General features: G+C 43.5%; 1 protein-coding gene across 3 annotated transcripts in view; it reads left to right on the top strand.

Moving 5' to 3' along the window:
• Positions 1-21,997, top strand: part of LOC139542935 (sodium- and chloride-dependent creatine transporter 1) — a 44,080-nt gene that overhangs the window by 14,195 nt on the left and 7,888 nt on the right. For all 3 annotated transcript variants that reach the window (XM_071348938.1, XM_071348939.1, XM_071348940.1), the window contains exons 6-11: positions 10,178-10,312; positions 10,399-10,502; positions 17,960-18,084; positions 19,067-19,179; positions 19,996-20,136; positions 21,014-21,116. In XM_071348938.1, coding sequence (XP_071205039.1) covers positions 10,178-10,312; positions 10,399-10,502; positions 17,960-18,084; positions 19,067-19,179; positions 19,996-20,136; positions 21,014-21,116 — 721 coding nt within the window. The remainder of the gene's footprint in view (positions 1-10,177; positions 10,313-10,398; positions 10,503-17,959; positions 18,085-19,066; positions 19,180-19,995; positions 20,137-21,013; positions 21,117-21,997) is intronic.

Here is a 21,997-nt window from a genome sequence, read left to right as displayed (position 1 = left end):
AGGTGTTTTGAAACAATTACTGTTTCACATACAAGCCAGTGAATTCTATGCATTACAACTGGATGAGTCAACAGACGTGGCGGGCCTGGCACAGCTCCTGGTCAATTGAGGAAGACATTCTCTTCCGCAAACCACTGGAAACCAGGACAACAGGAGAGGATATTTTTTAAGTACTGGACAGCTTTGTGACATCAAATGGACTTTGGTGGTCAAGATGTGTTGGTATCAGTACTGATGGCGCTAAAGCCATGACAGGGAGACATAGTGCAGTGGTAACGCGCATGCAAGCAGTTGCACCCGACGCCACTTGGGTACACTGCAGCATCCACCGAGAGGCTCTTACTGCCAAGGGAATGTCTGACAGTTTGAAAGATGTTTTGGACACTACAGTGAAAATGGTTAACTTTGTTAAAGCAAGGCCCCTGAACTCTCCTGTATTTTCTACACTATGCAATTATATGGGCAGCGACCATGTAACGCTTTTACAACATACAGAAGTGCGCTGGTTATCAAGGGCAAAGTATTGACACTTTTTTGAATCGAGAGACGAGCTTAAAGTTTTCTTTACTGACCATCATTTTCACTTGTCTGACCGCTTGCATGATGACGAGTTTCTCACACGACTGGCCTATCTGGGTGATGTTTTTTCTCGCCGGAATGTTCTGAATCTAGGATTACATGGACTCTCTGCAACTATATTCAATGTGCGGGACAAAATTGAGGCTGTGATTAAGAAGTTGGAGCTCTTCTCTGTCTGCATTAACAAGGACAACACATAAGTCTTTCCATCATTGTATGATTTTTTGTGTGCAAATGAACTCAAGCTTACGGACAATGTCAAATGTGATATAGCGAAGCACCTGAGTGAGTTGGGTGCACAATTACGCAGTACATTCCCGAAACGGATGACACAAACAACTGGATTCATTATCCCTTTCATGCCCTGCCTCCAGTCCACTTACCGATATCTGAACAAGAGAGCCTCATTGAAATTGCAACAAGCGGTTCTGTGAAAATTTTATTTAATCAGAAGCCACTGCCAGATTTCTGGATTGGGCTGCGCTCAGAGTATCCTGCCTTGGCAAATAGCACTGTTAAAACACTGATGCCCTTTGCAACCACGTACCTATGTGAGAGTGGATTCTCGGCCTTCACCAGCATGAAAACTAAATACAGGCACAGACTGTGTGTGGAAAATGATTTAAGACAGACTCTCTCCAATACAACCCAACATTGCAGAGTTATGTGCATCCTTTCCAGCACACCCTTCTCATTAACCTGTGGTGAGTTATTCACAATTTAACAATTAACAAATAAGGTTTTATATGTAAGATGGTTAAATAAAGAGCAACATTATTGATTATTGTTATATTATTATTTGTGCCCTGGTTCCTATAAGAGCTCTTTGTCACTTCCCACGAGCTGGGTTGTGACAAAAACTCACACTCATTCTTATGTTTAATAAATGTATCGTATAACGTGTGTGTGGCAGGCTTACAATGATGGCAAAAAACAACATTTGAGAGTTGACCCTGGTGCTAGAGGGGGTACGCAGCTGGAGGTTGAATGTTTGAAGGGGTACGGGACTATAAAAAGTTTGGGAACCACAGCCTTAGTAGATGCCTTTGTGTTGAAGTACTCTTATGTTTGTCATGTATGGGTTGAGAACCGTAAATGCCTGGCTTGTATAGTTCACACTCAATTCTCACTGTAACTTTAATGAACTTCTACCTAGTGGTCCCCACAGCAACACACACACAGGGTGTTTCTCAATATGCATACTACCGTGCTCCACATTCTCATGCTCTGAGTGCATTCTCCGAGGACGTTCTTGTGAGGACAAGAGTGTGAAGAATGCATAAAACATTATATTTGAGAAGCATTCGCATTCCCCCTACTGAATTACCTCACACTCCCTCTACTGAATTACCCCACAATCACCCTACTGTATTACCTTACGCTGCACCTCCCCATTCATTGAACCTTCTTCCAGCCAGGACAATGGCAACAATAGCAACGAAACAAGATACAATGCATTTGGAAAGTATTCAGACCCCTTGACTTGTTCCCCATTTTGTTATGTTACAGCCTTATTCCAAAATGGATTAAAATCTACACACAATACCCCATAATGACAAAGCAAAAACAGGTTTTTAGAATTTTTTGCAAATGTATTAAAAATGTAAAACTGAAATATCACATTTACATAAGTATTCAGATGCTTTACTCAGTACTTTGTTGAAGCACTTTTGGCAGTGATTACAGCCTCAAGTCTTGGGTATGACACTACAAGCTTGGCACACGTGTATTTGGGGAGTTTCTCCCATTCTTCTTTGCAGATCCTCTCAAGCTCTGTCAGGTTGGATGGGGAGCGTCGCTGCACAGCTATTTTCAGGTCTCCAGAGATGTTCAATCGAGTTCAAGTCCGGGCTTTGGCTGAGCCACTCAAGGAAATTCAGAGATTTGTCCCGAAGCCACTCTTGTGTTTTCTTGGCTTGGTGCTTAGGGTCTTTGTCCTGTTGGAAGGTGAACCTTCTTCCCCAGTCTGAGGTCCTGAGCGCTCTGAAGCATGATGCTGCCACCACCAGGCTTCACCTTAAGGATGGTGCCAGGTTTCCTCGAGACATGACGCTTGTCATTCAGGCCAAAGAGTTCAATCTTGGTTTCATCAGACCAGAGAATCTTGTTTCTCATGGTCTGAGAGTCCTTTAGGTGCCTTTTGGCAAACTCCAAGCAGGCTGTCATGTGCATTTTACCGAGGAGTGGCTTCCGTCTGGCCACTCTACCATAAAGGCCTGATTGGTGGAGTGCTGAAGAGATGGTTGTCCTTCTGGAAGGTTCTACTATCTCCACAGAGGAACTCTGGAGCTCTGTCAGAGTGACCATCGGGTTCTGGGTCACCTCCCTGGCCAAGGCCCTTCTCCCCCCAATTTCTCAGTTTGGACGGGCGGCCAGCTCTAAGAAGAGGCTTGGTGATTATAAACTTATTCCATTAAAAAATGATGGAGGCCACTGTGTTCTTAGGGACCTTCAATGCTGCAGAATGTTTTGTACACTTCCCCAGATCGGTGCCTCGACACAATGTCAACTGCAAACACCAAACAGGTGTTTGCCTTTCTAAATCATGTCCAGTCAATTGAATATACCACAGGTGGACTCCAATCAAGTTGTAGAAACATCTCAAGGATGATCAATGGAAACAGGATGCACCTGAGCTCAATTTTGAGTCTCATAGCAAAGGGTCTGAGTACTTATGTAAATAAGGTATTTCTGTTTTTTACTTTTAATACATTTACAAGAATATCAAAAAATCTGTTTTCGCTTTGTCATTATGGGGTATTGATAAGTGTAGATTGATAAGGACAATGTTTTATTTAATCCATTTTAGAATAAGGCTGTAACGTAACAAAATGTGGAAAAAGTCAATGGGTCTGAATGCACTGTATACACAAAGCAAACATTTTAATTCATAATTAGCAACTATATGTGAATCGTAATAATCTAGCTATCCAGCTAGTTAAAAAGGCAAAAATTACCTAAAACTAATGTTATGCAAGGTAGATATACATTTTTGGTGGGTAGCTAGCTACCAATTATTTGTGGCTAGCTAGCTAGCTGGTGAGTTATCCCTATTGACTTACTATGAACTTACCCATTCACTGAACCTTCTTCCAGCCAGGACAAGATGTACGTTCTTCGTGGATAGCTAGCTAGCTAACAATTCTTTATGGCTATCTGTCTAGCTAAAGAGATGGTTGTCCTTCTGGAAGGTTCTACTATCTCCACAGAGGAACTCTGGAGTTTGTCTCTATACTAGCTAGCCAGTTAGCCCTATTGACTTACTATGGGCTTGCGATCTACGCACACTACAGTGGGTATTGTAGGCAGGTAAATATGCGAAAATTACCACAGGCAACGTATCAGATGTAAATGGACAACATTTCATTCCGACGTTGGAGTTTATTTTTTCCCGATTCAGCTCAAATAGTAATAGCCGCCATTGATTTCAATAAATGTGCAAATACTTTCTGTAAATACTTTCCATTGAAGCTTGCATCAATGCATGCTTCAAAATATGTACAAACGGAGTACGCATTCGAGAAGTACCCCCCTTCGTGCTCTGTTTCGCGTACTTTGATTTGGACTCCGACTCTCCCGTTGTCCAATTTGCATGCTCGGAGCACGGTGGTATGTATTTTGAAAAATACCAACAGTCTCAACTTGAAGCAGCTTTGAAACAAATATCTAGTAGGAAAGGCTGTGTTTGGGCATAATGTGCATGTGTGTACGCGGGTTTGTTTCTGTTGTTTTATGTATCTGTACATATAATTGTGTGTCTATGTAGGTATGCAAACGTGTTTATGTGTTCCACAGAAATAGCCAAAGCTCACAGAGCAGGGTGGAAAAAAGGAGGGTAATTGAGCCGGCCACTTAAGCCGATTAGTAACTTTCCCCTCTGTGTGCATTTGAGGGGCGGGTAGGGGGGTCCCTGCAGATCAAGGCAAATATGTTCCTTTTTTCCCCAAACTTTATTAAATACGGTTAGGAGGCTCTAACACAAGATTAGCAAAGGATAGCGGGAAGTTGCTTTCTCAGCAAAATCCCAAATCTGCGTATGTGTTTCAGGGAAGAGAACAGAGCTGTGAAGTAGAACAGAGCCATGGGTCTTTCCCCGTATATCCTGGGAGTTATTATTTGACTGTACGTGCTGTGTTCCTAATGTTGTGTCAGAAGAATCTGTGTGTGAGTTTGGATGCATGCATGTGTGTGTATGTTCATCTGGTGTTGCTGTGGATTGACTCTGGCCCTCAGTTCTTCTTCTCCTATGCTATTGTCACCTATGCCGCCGCCTCTGGAAAAACGGTGTTCTCTAAGTTTTGTTGGAGTGTTTGGCCCCGACAGAGATGGACGCCTCGATTCGCGTTCTTAGGAACCTATGCAGTAGTTAATTTTTTTTACGTATTATTTCTTACACTGTTACCCCGGGAATCTTAAGTCTTATTACATACAGCTGGGAGGAACTATTGAATATAAGAGCAACGTCAACTTACCAACATTACGACCAGGAATAAAATTTTCCCGAAGCGGATCCTCTGTTTGGACCACCACCCAGGACAATGGATCGGATCCCAGTAGGCGACCCAAAACAACAGAGCCGCAGAAGGGGCAGACGGGGCGGTCTTCTGGTCAGGCTCTGTAGACAGGCACACCGCCCACCGCTCCCGAGTATACTACTCGCCAATGTCCAGTCTCTTGACAACAAGGCAGACGAAATTCGAGGAAGGGTTGCCTTCCAGAGAGACATCAGAGATTGTAACATTCTCTGTTTGACGGAAACATGCCTCACTCGGGATACGTTATCAGAGTCGGTACAGCCACCCGGTTTCTTCACACATCGCGCCGACAGAACCAAACATCTCTCTGGTACGAAGAAGGGTGGGGGTGTATGACTTATGATTAACGAGTCGTGGTGTGATCATAACAACATACAGGAACTCAAGTCCTTTTGTTCACCTGACCTAGAATTCCTTATGATCAAATGCTGACTGCATTATCTACCAAGAGATATCTCTTTGATTATAATCACAGGCGTGTATATCCCCCCCAAGCAGACACCACGACGGCCCTGAAAGAACTTCATTGGCTGCATTTATTGTAGCTGGTGATTTTAACAAGGCTCATCTGAAAACAAGGCTCCCTAAATTTTATCAGCATATCGAATTCGTGACCCGGGCTGGCGACACTCTGGATCATTGCTACTCTAATTTCCGCGACGCATACAAAGCCCTCCCTTGCCCTCCTTTTGGCAAATCTGACCACAACTCCATTTTGTTGCTCCCAGCCTATAGACAGAAACTTAAACAGGAAACACCCGTGCTCAGGTCTGTTCAACGCTGGTCCGACCAATCTGATTCCAAGATTGCTTCGATCACGTGGACTGGGATATGTCCGGACAATAACATTGATGTATACTCTGATTCGGTGACCGAGTTTATTAACAAGTGCATCGGTGATGTGGTACCCACGGTGATTTATTAAATCTTTCCCCAACCAGAAACCGTGGATTGATGGCAGCATTCGTGCAAAACTGAAAGCGCAAACAACTGCTTTTAATCATGGCAAGGCGACCGGAAACATGACCGAATACAAACAGTATAGCTATTCCCTCCGCAAGCCAATCAAACAAGCTAAGCGTCAGTATAGAGACAAAGTAGAGTCGCAATTCAACAGCTCAGACACGAGACGTATGTGGCAGGGTCTACAGTCAATCACAGACTACAAAAAGAAAACCCTGGGTCTCGACCCCGCCCTGTGCAACTGGGTCCTGGACTTTCTGACGGTCCGCCCCCAGGTGGTGAGGGTAGGAAACAACATCTCCACCCCGCTGATCCTCAACACTGGGGCCCCACAAGGGTGTGTTCTCAGCCCTCTCCTGTACTCCCTGTTCACCCATGACTTCGTGGCCATGCACGCCTCCAACTCAATCATCAAGTTTGCAGACGACACTACAGTGGTAGGCTTGATTACCAACAACGACGTGACGACCTACAGGTAGGAGGTGAGGGCCTTCGGAGTGTGGTGTCAGGAAAATAACCTCACACTCAACGTCAACAAAACAAAGGAGATGATCGTGGACTTCAGGAAACAGCCGAGGGAGCACCCCCCTATCCACATTGACAGGACAGTAGTGGAGAAGGTGGAAAGTTTTAAGTTCCTCGGCGTACACATCACGGACAAACTGAAATGGTCCACCCACACAGACAGCGTGGTTAAGAAGGCGCAACAGCGCCTCTTCAACCTCAGGAGGCTGAAGAAATTTGGCTTGTCACCAAAAACACTCACAAACTTTTACAGATGCACAATAGAGAGCTTCCTGTCGGGCTGTATCACCGCCTGGTATGGCAACTGCTCACAACCGTAAGGCTCTCCAGAGGGTAGTGAGGTCTGCACAACGCATCACCGGGGACAAACTACCTGCCCTCCAGGACACCTATATCACCCGATGTCACAGGAAGGCCAAAAAGATCATCAAGGACAACAACCACCCAAGCCACTGCCTGTTCACCCCGCTATCATGCAGAAGGCGAGGTCAGTACAGGCGCAGGGACCGAGAGGCTGAAAAACAGCTTCTATCTCAAGGCCATCAGACTGTTAAACAGCCACCACTAACATTGAGTGGCTTCTGCCAACATACAGACTCAATCTCTAGCCACTTTTATGATTTAACATTTGGATGTAATAAATGTATCACTAGTCACTTAAACAATGCCACTTTATATAATGTTTACATACCCTACATTACTCATCTCATATGTATATACTGTACTCTATACCATTTCCTGCATCTTGCTTATGCCGTTTGGCCATCGCTCATCCATATATTTATATGTACATATTATTAATCATTCCTTTACACTTGTGTGTATAAGGTAGTTGTTGTGAAATTGTTAGATTACTTGTTAGATATTACTGCACGGTCGGAACTAGAAGCACAAGCATTTCGCTACCCTTGCATTAACATCTGCTAACCATGTGTATGTGACCAATACAATTTGATTTGATTTAAATTAAATTATGAAATAATGAATGGCTGTTGTGCATTTTTTAACAGTGCATTCAGAAAGTATTCAGATTCCTTTTTACACGGTTTGTTACGTTTCAGCCTTATTCTAAAATGGATTAAATACAAAAAAATCCTCATCAATCTATGCACAATACCCCATAATGACAACGTGAAAACAGATTTTTGGGAAATTCTTGCAAATCTATGAAAAGAAAACAGATATCTTACTTACATAAGTATTCAGACCCTTTGCTATGGGACTCAAAATTGAGCTCAGGTGCATCCTGTTTCCATTGATCATCCTTGAGATGTTTCTACAACTTGATTGGAGTCCACCTGTGGTAAATTCAATTGATTGGACATGATTTGGAAACATCTGTCTATATGGTCCCACAGTTGACAAGGCATGTCATAGCAAAACCATGATGTCAAAGGAATTGTTCGTAGAGCTCCGAAACAAGATTGTGTCAAGGCACAGGTCTGTGGAAGGGTACCAAAACATTTCTGCAGCATTGAAGATCCCCAAGAACACAGTGGCCTCCATCATTCTTAAATGGAAGAAGTTTCAAACCACCAAGACTCTTCTTAGAGCTGGCCGCCCGTCCAAACTGAGCAATCGGGGGGAGAAGGGCCTTGGTCAGTGAGGTGACCCAGAACCCGATGGTCACTCTGATTGAGCTCCAGAGTTCCTCTGTGGAGATGGGAGAACCTTCCACAAGGCCAACCATTCTCTGCAGCGCTCCACCAATCAGGCCTTTATGGTAGAGTGGCCAGACGGAAGCCACTCCTCAGTAAAAGGCACATGACAGCCCGTTTGGAGTTTGCCAAAAGGCACCTAAAGGACTCAGACCATGAGAAACAAGATTCTCTGGTCTAATGAAACCAAGATTGAACTCTTTGGCCTGAATGCCAAGCTTCACGTCTGGAGGATACCTGGCACCATCCCTACGGTGAAGCCTGGTGGTGGCAGCATCATGCTGTGGCGATGTTTCTCAGGGACTGGGAGACCAGTCAGGATCGAGGGAATGATGAACGGAGCGAAGTACAGAGGGATCCTTGATGAAAACCTGCTCCAGAGTGCTAGGGACCTCAGACTGGGGTGAAGGTTCACCTTCCAACAGGACAAAGACCCTAAAGCACACAGCCAAGAAAACACAAGAGTGGCTTCCGGACAAGTTTTTGAATGTCCTTGAGTGGCCCAGCCAGAGCCCGGACTTGAACTCGATCAAACATCTCTGGAGAGACCTGAAAATAGCTGTGCAGTGACGCTCCCCATCCAACCTGACAGAGCTTGAGAGGATCTGCAGAGAAGAATGGGAGAAACTCCCCTTAACATAACAAAATGTGGAAAAAAGTAAAGGGGTCTGAATTCTTTCCGAATGCTCTGTAGATGTTCACACACTTGTTTGAGGACGTTACGTCATGTCATCACACCCACCAGTGTGGAGACCCTACTCTAGCTCTTATTACCATCTTTTATGCCTAAGTTGGTTTTAGGTGGTTTGAAACAACCAATTGATATACTATAAGGTCTGTAAGTCAAGTAATAAACTAGTGTGGGAGGAAACACTAGCAGTCAGTTCACAGCTCTGTTCCCTTCCCTGTAGGTAGTGTACTTCACAGCTCTGTTCCCTTCCCTGTAGGTAGTGTACTTCACAGCTCTGTTTCCTTCCCTGTAGGTAGTGTACTTCACAGCTCTGTTTCCTTCCCTGTAGGTAGTGTACTTCACAGCTCTGTTCCCTTCCCTGTAGGTAGTGTACTTCACATCTCTGTTTCCTTCCCTGTAGGTAGTGTACTTCACACCTCCGTTTCCTTCCCTGTAGGTAGTGTACGTCACAGCTCTGTTCCCTTCCCTGTAGGTAGTGCACTTCACAGCTCTGTTCCCTTACCTGAAGGTAGTGTACTTCACAGCTCTGTTTCCTTCCCTGTAGGTAGTGTACTTCACAGCTCTGTTTCCTTCCCTGTAGGTAGTGTACTTCACAGCTCTGTTTCCTTCCCTGTAGGTAGTGTACTTCACAGCTCTGTTTCCTTCCCTGTAGGTAGTGTACTTCACAGCTCTGTTTCCTTCCCTATAGGTAGTGCACTTCACAGCTCTGTTTCCTTCCCTGTAGGTAGTGTACTTCACAGCTCTGTTCCCTTCCCTATAGGTAGTGTACTTCACAGCTCTGTTTCCTTCCCTATAGGTAGTGCACTTCACAGCTCTGTTTCCTTACCTGTAGGTAGTGTACTTCACAGCTCTGTTCCCTTCCCTGTAGGTAGTGCACTTCACTGCTGTTTCCTTCCCTATAGGTAGTGTACTTCACAGCTCTGTTCCCTTCCCTGTAGGTAGTGTACTTCACAGCTCTGTTTCCTTCCCTGTAGGTAGTGTACTTCACAGCTCTGTTCCCTTCCCTGTAGGTAGTGTACTTCACAGCTCTGTTTCCTTCCCTATAGGTAGTGTACTTCACAGCTCTGTTCCCTTCCCTGTAGGTAGTGTACTTCACAGCTCTGTTTCCTTCCCTATAGGTAGTGCACTTCACAGCTCTGTTTCCTTCCCTATAGGTAGTGCACTTCACAGCTCTGTTTCCTTCCCTATAGGTAGTGCACTTCACAGCTCTGTTTCCTTCCCTGTAGGTAGTGTACTTCACAGCTCTGTTCCCTTACCTGGTCCTGGTGGTTCTGTTGGCCCATGGTGTAACCTTACCTGGAGCGCTGGATGGGATTGTGTACTACCTGAAACCAGACTGGTCCAAACTCTGGGAAGCCCAGGTATGGTGTGTACAGTACAGATAGCATGTGTTGCACAGGGATATGCAAGGATTGTTTTAACATAAATATTCATGTTGTGTTCCTAGGTGTGGATCGATGCTGGCACTCAGATCTTCTTCTCCTATGCCATTGGTCTGGGTGCTTTAACTGCCCTGGGCAGCTACAACCGCTTCCACAACAACTGCTACCAGTAAGTATGACAAAAAAGCACAGTTAGACCATAAAACCCATCAACCACTGCTACCAAACATGACCACAAATTGGATCCCCCCAAAAACTGCAGGGATAATTAGTTATTGGTTATGCATCTTTATTTTTAGTTGGATAAAATGTAAGAGAAAAAAAAGCATTGTCTTGAACTTCCATTATTCTCCCAAGAGTGTCTGAGTATAACATCTAATAATCAGAGTGAGTCAGCTCCCTCACTAGTCCCACTGCTGCAGCAGCTCTGGGTTGAATGGCTGAGATGCTTCAAGCATGTGTTTAGCCTAAACTGACTCAGAAATGTAAACAAACCCAACTTCCTAAAATGGCAGTTTTCTGGACGTTGCCAATAATATGGACGCTTTTTAATAGATACCAAGTCTCGATACTAATGTTAGGCCTTAGCGGGAATTTATGGAATGTCCATTTAGGAGTAGCCTTTCAATGACTTTTTTCTATAATTTTTTGTTTACCTTAGTTAGAAATGTACACGCAGTCTCAGTTATGAAGGTATTCATATTAGCTAGTCATGGTCCTCTGATGTAGGCTATATGATAACCATTAACTGTAAATGAGGGTAAACAGGGTATGAGAGAGTTTGAGTTTTGATTTGGTTTATAGTCTAGTAGATGATGGAGCTGATGAATGGAGCTGTTAAAACAATGCTTCATCATCAGGGACCAATCAGCACATTCACCTCCTGTCCACCAATCAGCACGTTCACCTCCTGTCCTCACAGTTTTATAGGATCTCATTTACACTGTTTCTCAGTGGTTGTCTTGAATTAACACTTAACACTTCATACATGTATCACTCTGTTGTGCTATCTGTCCACAAATCACTCCACAAATCACTCTCAACATACAGTAGCCATGAACTATTATCTGGACCTCTGATGATGATGATTCCAAATGCGTCCTGATTAGGGCTGTCAAAAACCATGTGACCGTTTAGTCACGGTAATTAGGCTTCTCCAAGCTCTGATGCTGGTCGTTAATAGCCTACCAAACTTGCTAACTGCCTGGTACTCAGCACTCTATTGTCCCTCTAATCACTCTGACATCAATGTAAATGTATTCGAAAACCTAGTCAAGCACTTCATGAGAGCCCATGAGCTCATGTTATGCAACATTTCAATAGGCTATGCAATTCCGCAAGAAAACAGAGTGATGGCCTCTACTAAAAAGAGGAGAATCCTATCAGCTTTCAATAGGCTAGGCCTACTATATTTATTTCTCAACTTTCCTATTATTAAGCACATTGCTTATATTTGCAACAGGAATATAGCCTACCTAGCTGGCATGAAAATAAACCAGGGGGAAAAGTGTCCTCCTTTCTTTTCTTCTTAATGTGTTTGAGCCAATCAGTTTTGTGGTGACAAGATAGGGTTGGTATACAGAAGATAGCCCTATGTGGTAAAAGACCAAGTCCATATTATGGCAAGAACAGCTCAAATAAGCAAAGAGAAATGACAGTCCATCATTACTTTAAGACATGAAGGTCAGTCAATACGGAAAATGTCAAGAACTTTGAACGTTTTTTCAAGTGCAGTCGCAAAAACCATCAAGCGCTATGAAGAACATGGATCTCATGAGCCTCGCCACAGGAAAGAAAGACCCAGAGTTACCTCTTCTGCAGAGGAAAAGTTCATTAGAGTTACCAGTCTCAGAATTTGCAGCCCAAATAAATGCTTCACAGAGTTCAAGTAACACATCTCAACATCAACTGTTTAGAGAAGACTGTGTGAATCAGGCCTTCATGGTCAAATTGCTGCAAAGAAACCACTACTAAAGGACACCAATAATAAGAAGAGACTTGCTTGGGCAAAGAAACATGAGCAATGGACATTAGACCGGTGGGAATTGGTCCTTTGGTCTGATGAGTCCAAATTTGAGATTTATGCTTCCAACCGCCGTGTATTTGTGATCTCCACATGTGTGGTTCCCACCGTGAAGCATAGAGGAGGAGATGTGATGGTGTGGGGGTGCTTTGCTGGTGACACTGTCAGTGATTTATTTAGAATTCAATGCACACTTAACCAGTATGGCTACCACAGCATTCTGCAGTGATCCGCTATCCCATCTGGTTTGCGCTTAGTGGGACTATCAACAGGACAATTACCCAAAACACACCTCCAGGTTGTGTAAGGGCTATTTGACCAAGAAGAAGAGTGATGGAGTGCTGCATCAGATGACCTAGCCTCCACAATCACCCGACCTCAACCCAATTGAGATGGTTTGGGATGAGTTGTACCGCAGAGTGAAGGAAAAGCAGCCAACAAGTGCTCAGCATATGTGGGACCTCCTTCAAGACTGTTGGAAAAGCATTCCAGGTGAAGCTGGTTGAGAGAATGCTAAGAGTGTCCAAAGCTGTCATCAAGGCAAAGGGTAGCTACTTTGAAGAATCTAAAATATAAATACACTTTTTTGGTTACTACATGTTATGTGAGTTATTTCATAGTTTTGATGTCTTCACTATTATTCTACAATGTAGAAAAGAGTAAAAAATAAAGAAAAACCCTTGAATGAGTAGGTTTGTCCAAACTTTTGACTGGTACTGTATATTATTTAGTATATGTAAAGACAATATTAAATCAAGAATAGTCTGATGGGTGACAATATTAGCCTATCACTTGTGAATTATATATTATCACTTGTGAATGATGCCCAGAATAAGAAATAATGTCATTTTTTGCTATTTTCTTCTAATCATAGTCACACACCGCATGTGGCCTGTAGGTTTGTATCACAACTAAAGTGGCCTAATAACTTCTTAAAATTAAGAACAATAATCCGCTTTACAAGGGGTGGAGAGCCTAACTGTTACATAAGCAGCATGTGAGTTTCAATTTTGGGGAAAATCATTTTCCCCATAAAAATGCACCTTTTATAATAAAACCATTACATGCATAATTGCATTTGCTGTCACTTTTGATTATGGTGTTTTCTGCTAATGGAACATTCACGCTTATAGCCTACTACGGTGTGCGCATTGCTGCGCTTATAATGTGAAGAAATACCCTAATAGTTTATCAACATTTTAAGCTAAACATTCTGATCTGTTGCGTCAACCACATTCCGTAAAAACGTTTTTGGGGATGCTAATGGTTGTATTCATTTGGGATCTATCGCATCCCACAACTGTCCCAGACTGTGTTTGGAATATTTATTTCTGGCTCAGAGTAGAATAGGTCGACTTTTGTTCCATGGTAGATAGTAGATTGACATAGGCTAGTGCTTTTGCTGTTCGTTAGGCCTACTCATCTTGTTGGCTGATGAAAAGTTGAAGAAAAAAGAAAACCGCACACTGCTCATGATAGTATCACCGATACCACACGGCCTTCGTCAGATACGTAAGCTTATTAAATATCGGTGATACTATCAAGAGCAGTGTGTGGTTTCCTTTTTCCTTCAATTTGTTCAATTGTTGCCATGCACCTGCAAATAAGATTGCTCAGATGTGCGAGTGCCTTTTTTAATTTTGGCTGATGAAAGTAAAAGTGGACAGTTCTTCCAATATCTTCAATAAGCACCTCGGAATTAGATAATGACGACCGATGTGTCTTTCTTCACTTGTAGCCTGTGAGAAAGACCCGATCACGTGATGGAGCACGCAGCACTCAGGGAAAAGGGCACAATGGCCATTTTTTTAGGGTGCATTACGGACACACAAAGGGGATGCCGCTGTGAAATTTTTGGCATTATCAAGTGCTTGTCAAATTGTGAATGAGTGACTGATGTAGTGTGTACAGCCTGCGCAAAAAAAGCAAAGCAGAGCTCATGTCTTTCAAGGGACTTTTTTCAAATCATCATTAGAGTCTCATCATGCAGCCTTACAATGTATTAAAATTCAAAACATATAGCCCAACATTTGTAGAACAACTAAAGTTACATTAATAACTCTAAATTAAGCATATAGGAATACCTATTTCTTTGTTAACCGCTCAACACAGAATAGCCGCATGTGCGCGCTCCCTCAAATCGTTTGGAGAAAATATCCTTTATGTTTTATTCACCTTTGTTCAATTGTATTCTTCATAATATAAAATAATGCCACGGAATTCTAAGCAAATCTTGTCTGCTAAATGAACTAGTGTAGACCACAGCCATTTGGCATAGCCAGATCAGGACCTAACATAAGGACGACTCAGAGTATGCTATTCTGTTCTTCAGAAATAGACTACATTTTCTTCATATCATGCTTCTTTAGACCTGTGTAAAATAAATAATGAATTTATTGTGAAGGTGTATGCTATATTACATGGATTTATTATACTTTCTAAGATGTAGATGTTCCAAAGGTCTGCATCAGTGGCTTGTAGGCTATGTGTGGAAGCCAGAAGATGCTAAATGTGTTTATGTTAATTAACGGTCAATTACCGTGAGACCGACAGTTATTTGCTTGACAATCACCGGCGGACTAATTTTTGTTACCGCCACAGCCCTAATCCGGATGCTGACTGTTTGGATTGTTGTTGCATAAAGCAACAGCAATGCTACAAAGCTCAAGTATGCAGGTCATGTTGTTGTGTACACACTCCTCATATAGCTGGCTCTTAATAAGGGCACAATGGGGCTTATTGGTGGGACAGAGTTGGCAGTATGACTCAGCGTTATCTACAGGGAAGCTAATCCATCTCAGGGAGGATGGGACAGGGAGGGTAGGGCTTTTTCTACCCACATTAAAAAATACAACAGTTTACTATGGAATACTACAGTACTTACTATAGAATTCTGTAGTATACTGTAGAATACTATACTAGACGTGTATTACTTACTATAGAATGTCGTAGAATACTATAGTAAATAGTACTGTTATAAAATGTTTGCAAAAACAACACTTTTTTAACTATAGTAAATACTGCAGTTCCTCATTTGCATATACCCTGCTTATTCCCCTCCCCCATATCCCAATTTGTGCTATACATCAGTGAGAAACCTACATGCCAAGTATAATCAAATCAAATCAAATTGTATTTGTCACATACACATGGTTAGCAGATGTTAATGCGAGTGTAGCGAAATGCTTGTGCTTCTAGTTCCAACAATGCAGTAATAACCAACAAGTAATCTAACCTAACAATTCCACAACTACTACTTTATACACACAAGTGTAAAGGGATAAAGAATATGTACATAAAGATATATGAATGAGTGATGGTACAGAACGGCATAGGCAAGATGCAGTAGATGGTATAGAGTACAGTCTATACATATGAGATGAGTAATGAAGGGTATGTAAACATAAAGTGGCATAGTGTAAAGTGGCTAGTGATACATGTATTACATAAAGATGGCAAGATGCAGTGGATGATATACAGTACAGTATATACATATACATATGAGATGAGTAATGTAGGGTATGTAAACATTATATTAAGTGGCATTGTTTAAAGTGGCTAGTGATACATTTTTACATAATTTCCATCAATTCCCATTATTAAAGTGGCTGGAGTTGAGTCAGTATGTTGGCAGCGGCCACTAAATGTTAGTGGTGGCTGTTTAACAGTCTGATGGCCTTGAGATAGAAGCTGTTTTTCAGTCTCTCGGTCCCTGCTTTGATGCACCTGTACTGACCTCGCCTTCTGGATGATAGCGGGGTGAACAGGCAGTGGCTCGGGTGGTTGTTGTCCTTGATGGTCTTTATGGCCTTCCTGTGACATCGGGTGGTGTAGGTGTCCTGGAGGGCAGGTAGTTTGCCCCCGGTGATGCGTTGTGCAGACCTCACTACCCTCTGGAGAGCCTTCCGGTTGTGGGCGGAGCAGTTGCCGTACCAGGCGGTGATACAGCCGGACAGGATGCTCTCGATTGTGCATCTGTAGAAGTTTGTGAGTGCTTTTGGTGACAAGCCGAATTTCTTCAGCCTCCTGAGGTTGAAGAGGCGCTGCTGCGCCTTCTTCACAACGCTGTCTGTGTGGGTGGACCAATTCAGTTTGTCCGTGATGTGTACACCGAGGAACTTAAAACTTTCCACCTTCTCCACTACTGTCCCGTCGATGTGGATAGGGGGGTGCTCCCTCTGCTGTTTCCTGAAGTCCACAATCATCTCCTTTGTTTTGTTGACGTTGAGTGTGAGGTTATTTTCCTGACACCACACTCCGAGGGCCCTCACCTCCTCCCTGTAGGCCGTCTCGTCGTTGTTGGTAATCAAGCCTACCACTGTAGTGTCGTCCGCAAACTTGATGATTGAGTTGGAGGCGTGCATGGCCACGCAGTCGTGGGTGAACAGGGAGTACAGGAGAGGGCTCAGAACGCACCCTTGAGGGTATTGTTACATATTGTGTTCAATACAGGTTATAGAAAAGAGCAGATGCTCTGAACTATCTGTTCAGACCCCAGTCCTACCTGCAGGTTATGGGAAATTTACTAAAATACTACAATTTTTGTATTTCTCCAATAGGTTTCCTCAAGGAGAAAGCCTCCACTTCTATGTCAAAGATAATTAAACTAAAATACTACAGTAATTTTTGCAAGAACACTACAGTAAATGTTACAGTATATTACAGTCCGCACAAACACTATAGTAAATACTACGGTATACTACAAGCCGCAAAAACACTACATTAATTACTATAGTATATACCATAGTTTTCTTTCACTACAGTATTTATACTATAGATACCTGTAAATACTACAGTAAATACTACAGTAACGTCTGCAAAAACACTACAATGACTACTATAGTGTATAAATAATAGTATTAGTATTAGTATAGTATTACAGTATTATTTATTTATATGGGTTTTACAGAGTTGTCCCTCTATCCTCATTTACGATCTAGCCTAATGTTTCACAGGAAGTAGAAGTAGGTGGAAGTGTAGCTGTTATTGCCTACGCCTGTCCAATCCTGTCAGATCTGCGTCATAGCAGCATCATTTGAATCAATAAGAACAGTGATAACAACACATTGATCTGTACAGTATCACTACTAACTGTCCTGTTGTTTCTATCACTCTCTCCTTTCAGCCCTCCAGCTATCCTAGTCTTTTAAAGTAGCTCATTTGCTCTCGTGGCTTTAGAGTCGATATCCAAATTACACCGACAACACAGCAGCTATCAGAGAAAAGCCTACTGATCCTCCTGTCTATTTCTCTCTTTCTCTCCTTCGTCCTTCAATCTATTTTAGCCTCCAGCTTTCGTTCCGTACCTCCCTTTTCTAGTCTCACTCATCTTCTCACTATTACTCATTCACTATTATTACATCTTTCACTTTCTCTTTATGTTGTTGCCTACTTAATCATATGTGTGTGTGTGTGTGTGTGTGTGTGTGTGTGTGTGTGTGTGTGTGTGTGTGTGTGTGTGTGTGTGTGTGTGTGTGTGTGTGTGTGTGTGTGTGTGTGTGTGTGTGTGTGTGTGTGTGTGTGTGTGTGTGTGTGTTTGCTTGATATCAATACCACGTCTTTAAAGTCTCTCTCTCTCTCTCTCTCTCTCTCTCTATCTGCAGAGATGCGTTTGTTCTAGCCATGATCAACAGTGGGACCAGTTTCTTTGCAGGGTTTGTGGTGTTCTCAGTGCTGGGCTTCATGGCTGCAGAGCAGGGGGTCGACATCAGCAAGGTGGCCGAGAGTGGTAAGGACAGAGATCCCTAAAACACTACTACCCCTGTACCTCATCCAGGTGGCTGGTGGATGCCCAAATTTTTCCAGACACAAAAACATTTAACAGACACATTTTCTTCAGATTTGTTTTTAATTATGAAGATAAATCACAGAAAACACATGCACACTCAAATATACACTACCATTCAAAAGTTTGGGGTCACTTAGAAATATCCTTGTTTTTCAAGTTTGAGTTTCAGAAGAAAGTTCTTTGTTTCTGGCCATTTTGAGCCTGTACTTGAACCCACAAATGCTGACGCTCCAGATACTCAACTAGTCTAAAGAAGGCCAGTTGTATTGCTTCTTTAATCAGAACAACAGTTTTCAGCTGTGCTAACATAATTGCGAAAGGGTTTTCTAATGATCAATTGGCCTTTTAAAATGATACTTGGACAACGTGCCATTGGAACACAGGAGGGATGGTTGCTGATAATGGGCCTCTGTACGCCTATGTAGATATTCCATTAAAAATCTGCCGTTTCCAGCTACAATAGTCATTTACAACATTAACAATGTCTACACTGTATTTCTGATCAATTTAATGTTATTTTAATGGACTTAAAAATTTAAAAAAATCTTTTGAAAACAAGGACATTTCTAAGTGACCCCAAACTTTTGAACGGTAGTGTATATATATTTTTTACATGTTGGCTTTGAATTGAAAATAAAAAAACTGTTCCCAAATACTCTGTGACCACCCACCAATGTGACTTCTAAGAATAGACACTCTACCAGCCAATGGCTAAATCTAACTAGCATTTTGGCTGGTGTTAATTCCCCACCGTGATTCATCCCTATATCTTCATCCTCACTTTGACTTCATCGCACTCACCCTGACCCCTTCCTTATCCCTTTCAGCTTGTGCCCTGATAAAACATCTTCCCTTCCCGTCTATCTTCCCCATTTGGTGTTGTGAAAATGCTGACTAACTCTGCCTCTCTGTCTCTCTCCAGGTCCAGGCCTGGCGTTCATAGCATATCCCAAGGCTGTTACTCTGATGCCTATGGCTCCAGTCTGGGCAGCGCTCTTCTTCTTCATGCTGTTGGTACTGGGCCTGGATAGCCAGGTATTGGACAATGCACATACACAACACACACACACAACACACACACACACACACACACACACACACACACACACACACACACAGGGATTCTGACAGTTAATGTGTGCAGTTCTATGACACATACTGTGCGTTCACACACAGCCACTTACCTTGACACAGTGGGGACATTTGAACTTGTCGAGTTGTATATCAAAGTAGTCCATCTTTGTTAGTCCCAGGGCCTGCAGCCATTGTTCCACAAGCACAGAGGCAGTCAATGAGCCTCTGTCTGCCTCACAGAGAGCATCTGTCCACTCTCCTCTCTGTTCATACACTGCTCCTCTCTCTATCTCTCTCTCTCCATCTCTCCTCTCTGTTCATACACTACTCCTCTCTCTATCTCTCCATCTCCTCTCTGTTCATACACTGCTCCTCTCTCTATCTCTCTCTCTCCATCTCTCCTCTCTGTTCATACACTACTCCTCTCTCTATCTCTCTCTCTCCATCTCCTCTCTGTTCATACACTACTCCTCTCTCTATCTCTATCTCTCCATATCTCCTCTCTGTTCGTACACTGCTTCTCTCTCTATCTCTCTCTCTCCATCTCTCCTCTCTGTTCATACACTACTCCTCTCTCTCCATCGGTCTCTCTCTCCATCTCTCCTCTCTATCTCTCCCCCCATGACCATTCAAGGACGCAAACAGCGCTGCTATAGAAGTAACTGTTATTAGAGTATCAGAAAATGAAATATTATCCGATATATTCTAATCATGATTATGACATGACAGCATATCAAAGTATGGTAGCAGAATATCAGAGTAATCTCTCTTTCTCAGTTTGTTGGGGTGGAGGGCTTCGTCACGGGGGTCATGGACATGCTACCGCCCAAATCTATGGCGGGCTCGCTGCGTCGCGAGGTTGTCGTGGCGATATGCTGCATCACCTGCTTTTTCATCGACCTCTCCATGGTAACAGAGGTAAGAGGGTCAGGAGAGGGTCAGGAGAGGGGAAGGAGAGGGGAAGGGAGGGAATGGGGATGAAAAGGGGTCAGAAGGAACTTATTTAGTAGTTCATATTACATCACTCTTACAAGACAACATGAACTCATATTCTTTCTCTTTTCCTTTTCTGTCTTTTCACCCCACTGTTCTCTCTCCCCCTCCCCTCTGTCTCACTGTTCTCTCTCCCTTCCCCTCTCTCTCGCTCTCTCCCGCCTCCCCTCTGTCTCTCTCTGTTCTCTCTCTCCCTTCCCCTCTCTCTCGCTCTCTCCCCCCTCCCCTCTGTCTCTCTGTTCTCTCTCCCTTCCCCTCTCTCTCGCTCTCTCCCCCCTCCCCTCTGTCTCTCTCTGTTCTCTCTCTCCCCTCTCGATCTCTCTTTCCCCCTCCTCTCTCACTCTCTCTGTATGCTCTCTCTCTCTTCCCCCTCCTCTCTCTCTCTCTCTGTACTCTCTTTCCCTTCCTCCTTCTCTCGCTCTACTCTCTTTCCCTTCCGCTCTCTCTCGCTCTATCTCCCCCACTCCCTCTACTCTTTCTCCCCCCTCCTCACTCTCTCGCTCTCACTCCCTCTACTCTCTCTCCCCTCTCTTCTATCTCTCTTCCCCTCCTTTCTCTCTCTCTCCCCCCTCTTCTCTCTCTTCCCCCTCTTCTCTCTCTTGCTCTCTCTCCTCTCTCTATACGCTCTCTCTCTCTCCACCTATCTCTACTATCTCTCTACTACCTCTCTTTTTCACTCTCTCTCTTTCTCTCTCCCCTCTTCTCTCTCTCTCCCCTCCCCTCTCTCTCTCTCTCTCTCTGTCTCTCTCTACCCCCACATTCTCTCTCCCCCTCCTCTCCCTCCTCTCTCTGTCTCTCTCAGGGAGGGATGTATGTGTTCCAGCTGTTTGACTACTACTCTGCCAGTGGGATCACACTGCTCTGGCAGGCCTTCTGGGAGTGTGTGGTGGTGGCCTGGGTCTATGGTAAGGTGTGTGTGCGTGTGTGTGTGTGTTTGTTGTATGAGTGCCATCTCTGGGTTACTACTGGGATTGCATCGATTATTGGAGACATGGGAATTGTGGTTGGAGATATGGATGTGCTGTACATTTTTGTGTGATTTATGTGTGTGTGTGTGTGTGTGTGTGTGTGTGTGTGTGTGTGTGTGTGTGTGTGTGTGTGTGTGTGTGTGTGTGTGTGTGTGTGTGTGTGTGTGTGTGTGTGTGTGTGTGTGTGTGTGTGTGTGTGTGTGTGTGTGTCTTGGCTACCACACAAATCTTGTACAGAGAGACACAGTAGAGGAAATGAAATATGTGTCAGAGGCTCTAAAGCCAACTAAAGTCCAGTTTTAGGAATAGATTGTTAGTGAGATCTGGGAAGTCTAGCCTGTTTGTGTCTGCGTCAGTTATCTTCTCCATGTCTTGTCAGACATCATGCGGTGACACAGAACACACAGACTGTTTGGCAGGGAAGTGACATGCAGAAAACAATTTGGCACCTAATCAACTCTGAGACCTACTCACAACCATGTTATCTCTCCCTTCATGATTTACCACTTCTATCTCTCTTCCTTCCTTCTTTCTTCTTCTTCTTCCTCTCTCTCTCTCTCTCTCTCTCTCTCTCTCTCTCTCTCTCTCTCTCTCTCTCTCTCTCTCTCTCTCTCTCTCTCTCTCTCTCTCTCTCTCACTCTATTCACTCTATTACCGTGTCTCTCTTCCTTCTTTCTCTCTCTCTCTCTCTCTCTCTCTCTCTCTCTCTCTCTCTCTCTCTCTCTCTCTCTCTCTCTCTCCTTCTCTCTCTCTCTCTCTCTCTCTCTCTCTCTCTCTCTCTCTCTCTCTCTCTCTCCCTCTCTCTCTTCCTCTCTCCC

This window comes from Salvelinus alpinus, chromosome 17 (genome assembly GCF_045679555.1).
Source record: "Salvelinus alpinus chromosome 17, SLU_Salpinus.1, whole genome shotgun sequence".
NCBI classification, from domain to species: Eukaryota; Metazoa; Chordata; class Actinopteri; order Salmoniformes; family Salmonidae; genus Salvelinus; species Salvelinus alpinus.
The sequence above is the reverse complement of the archived record's forward strand: the minus strand, read 5'-3'. Positions and strand labels throughout refer to the sequence as shown.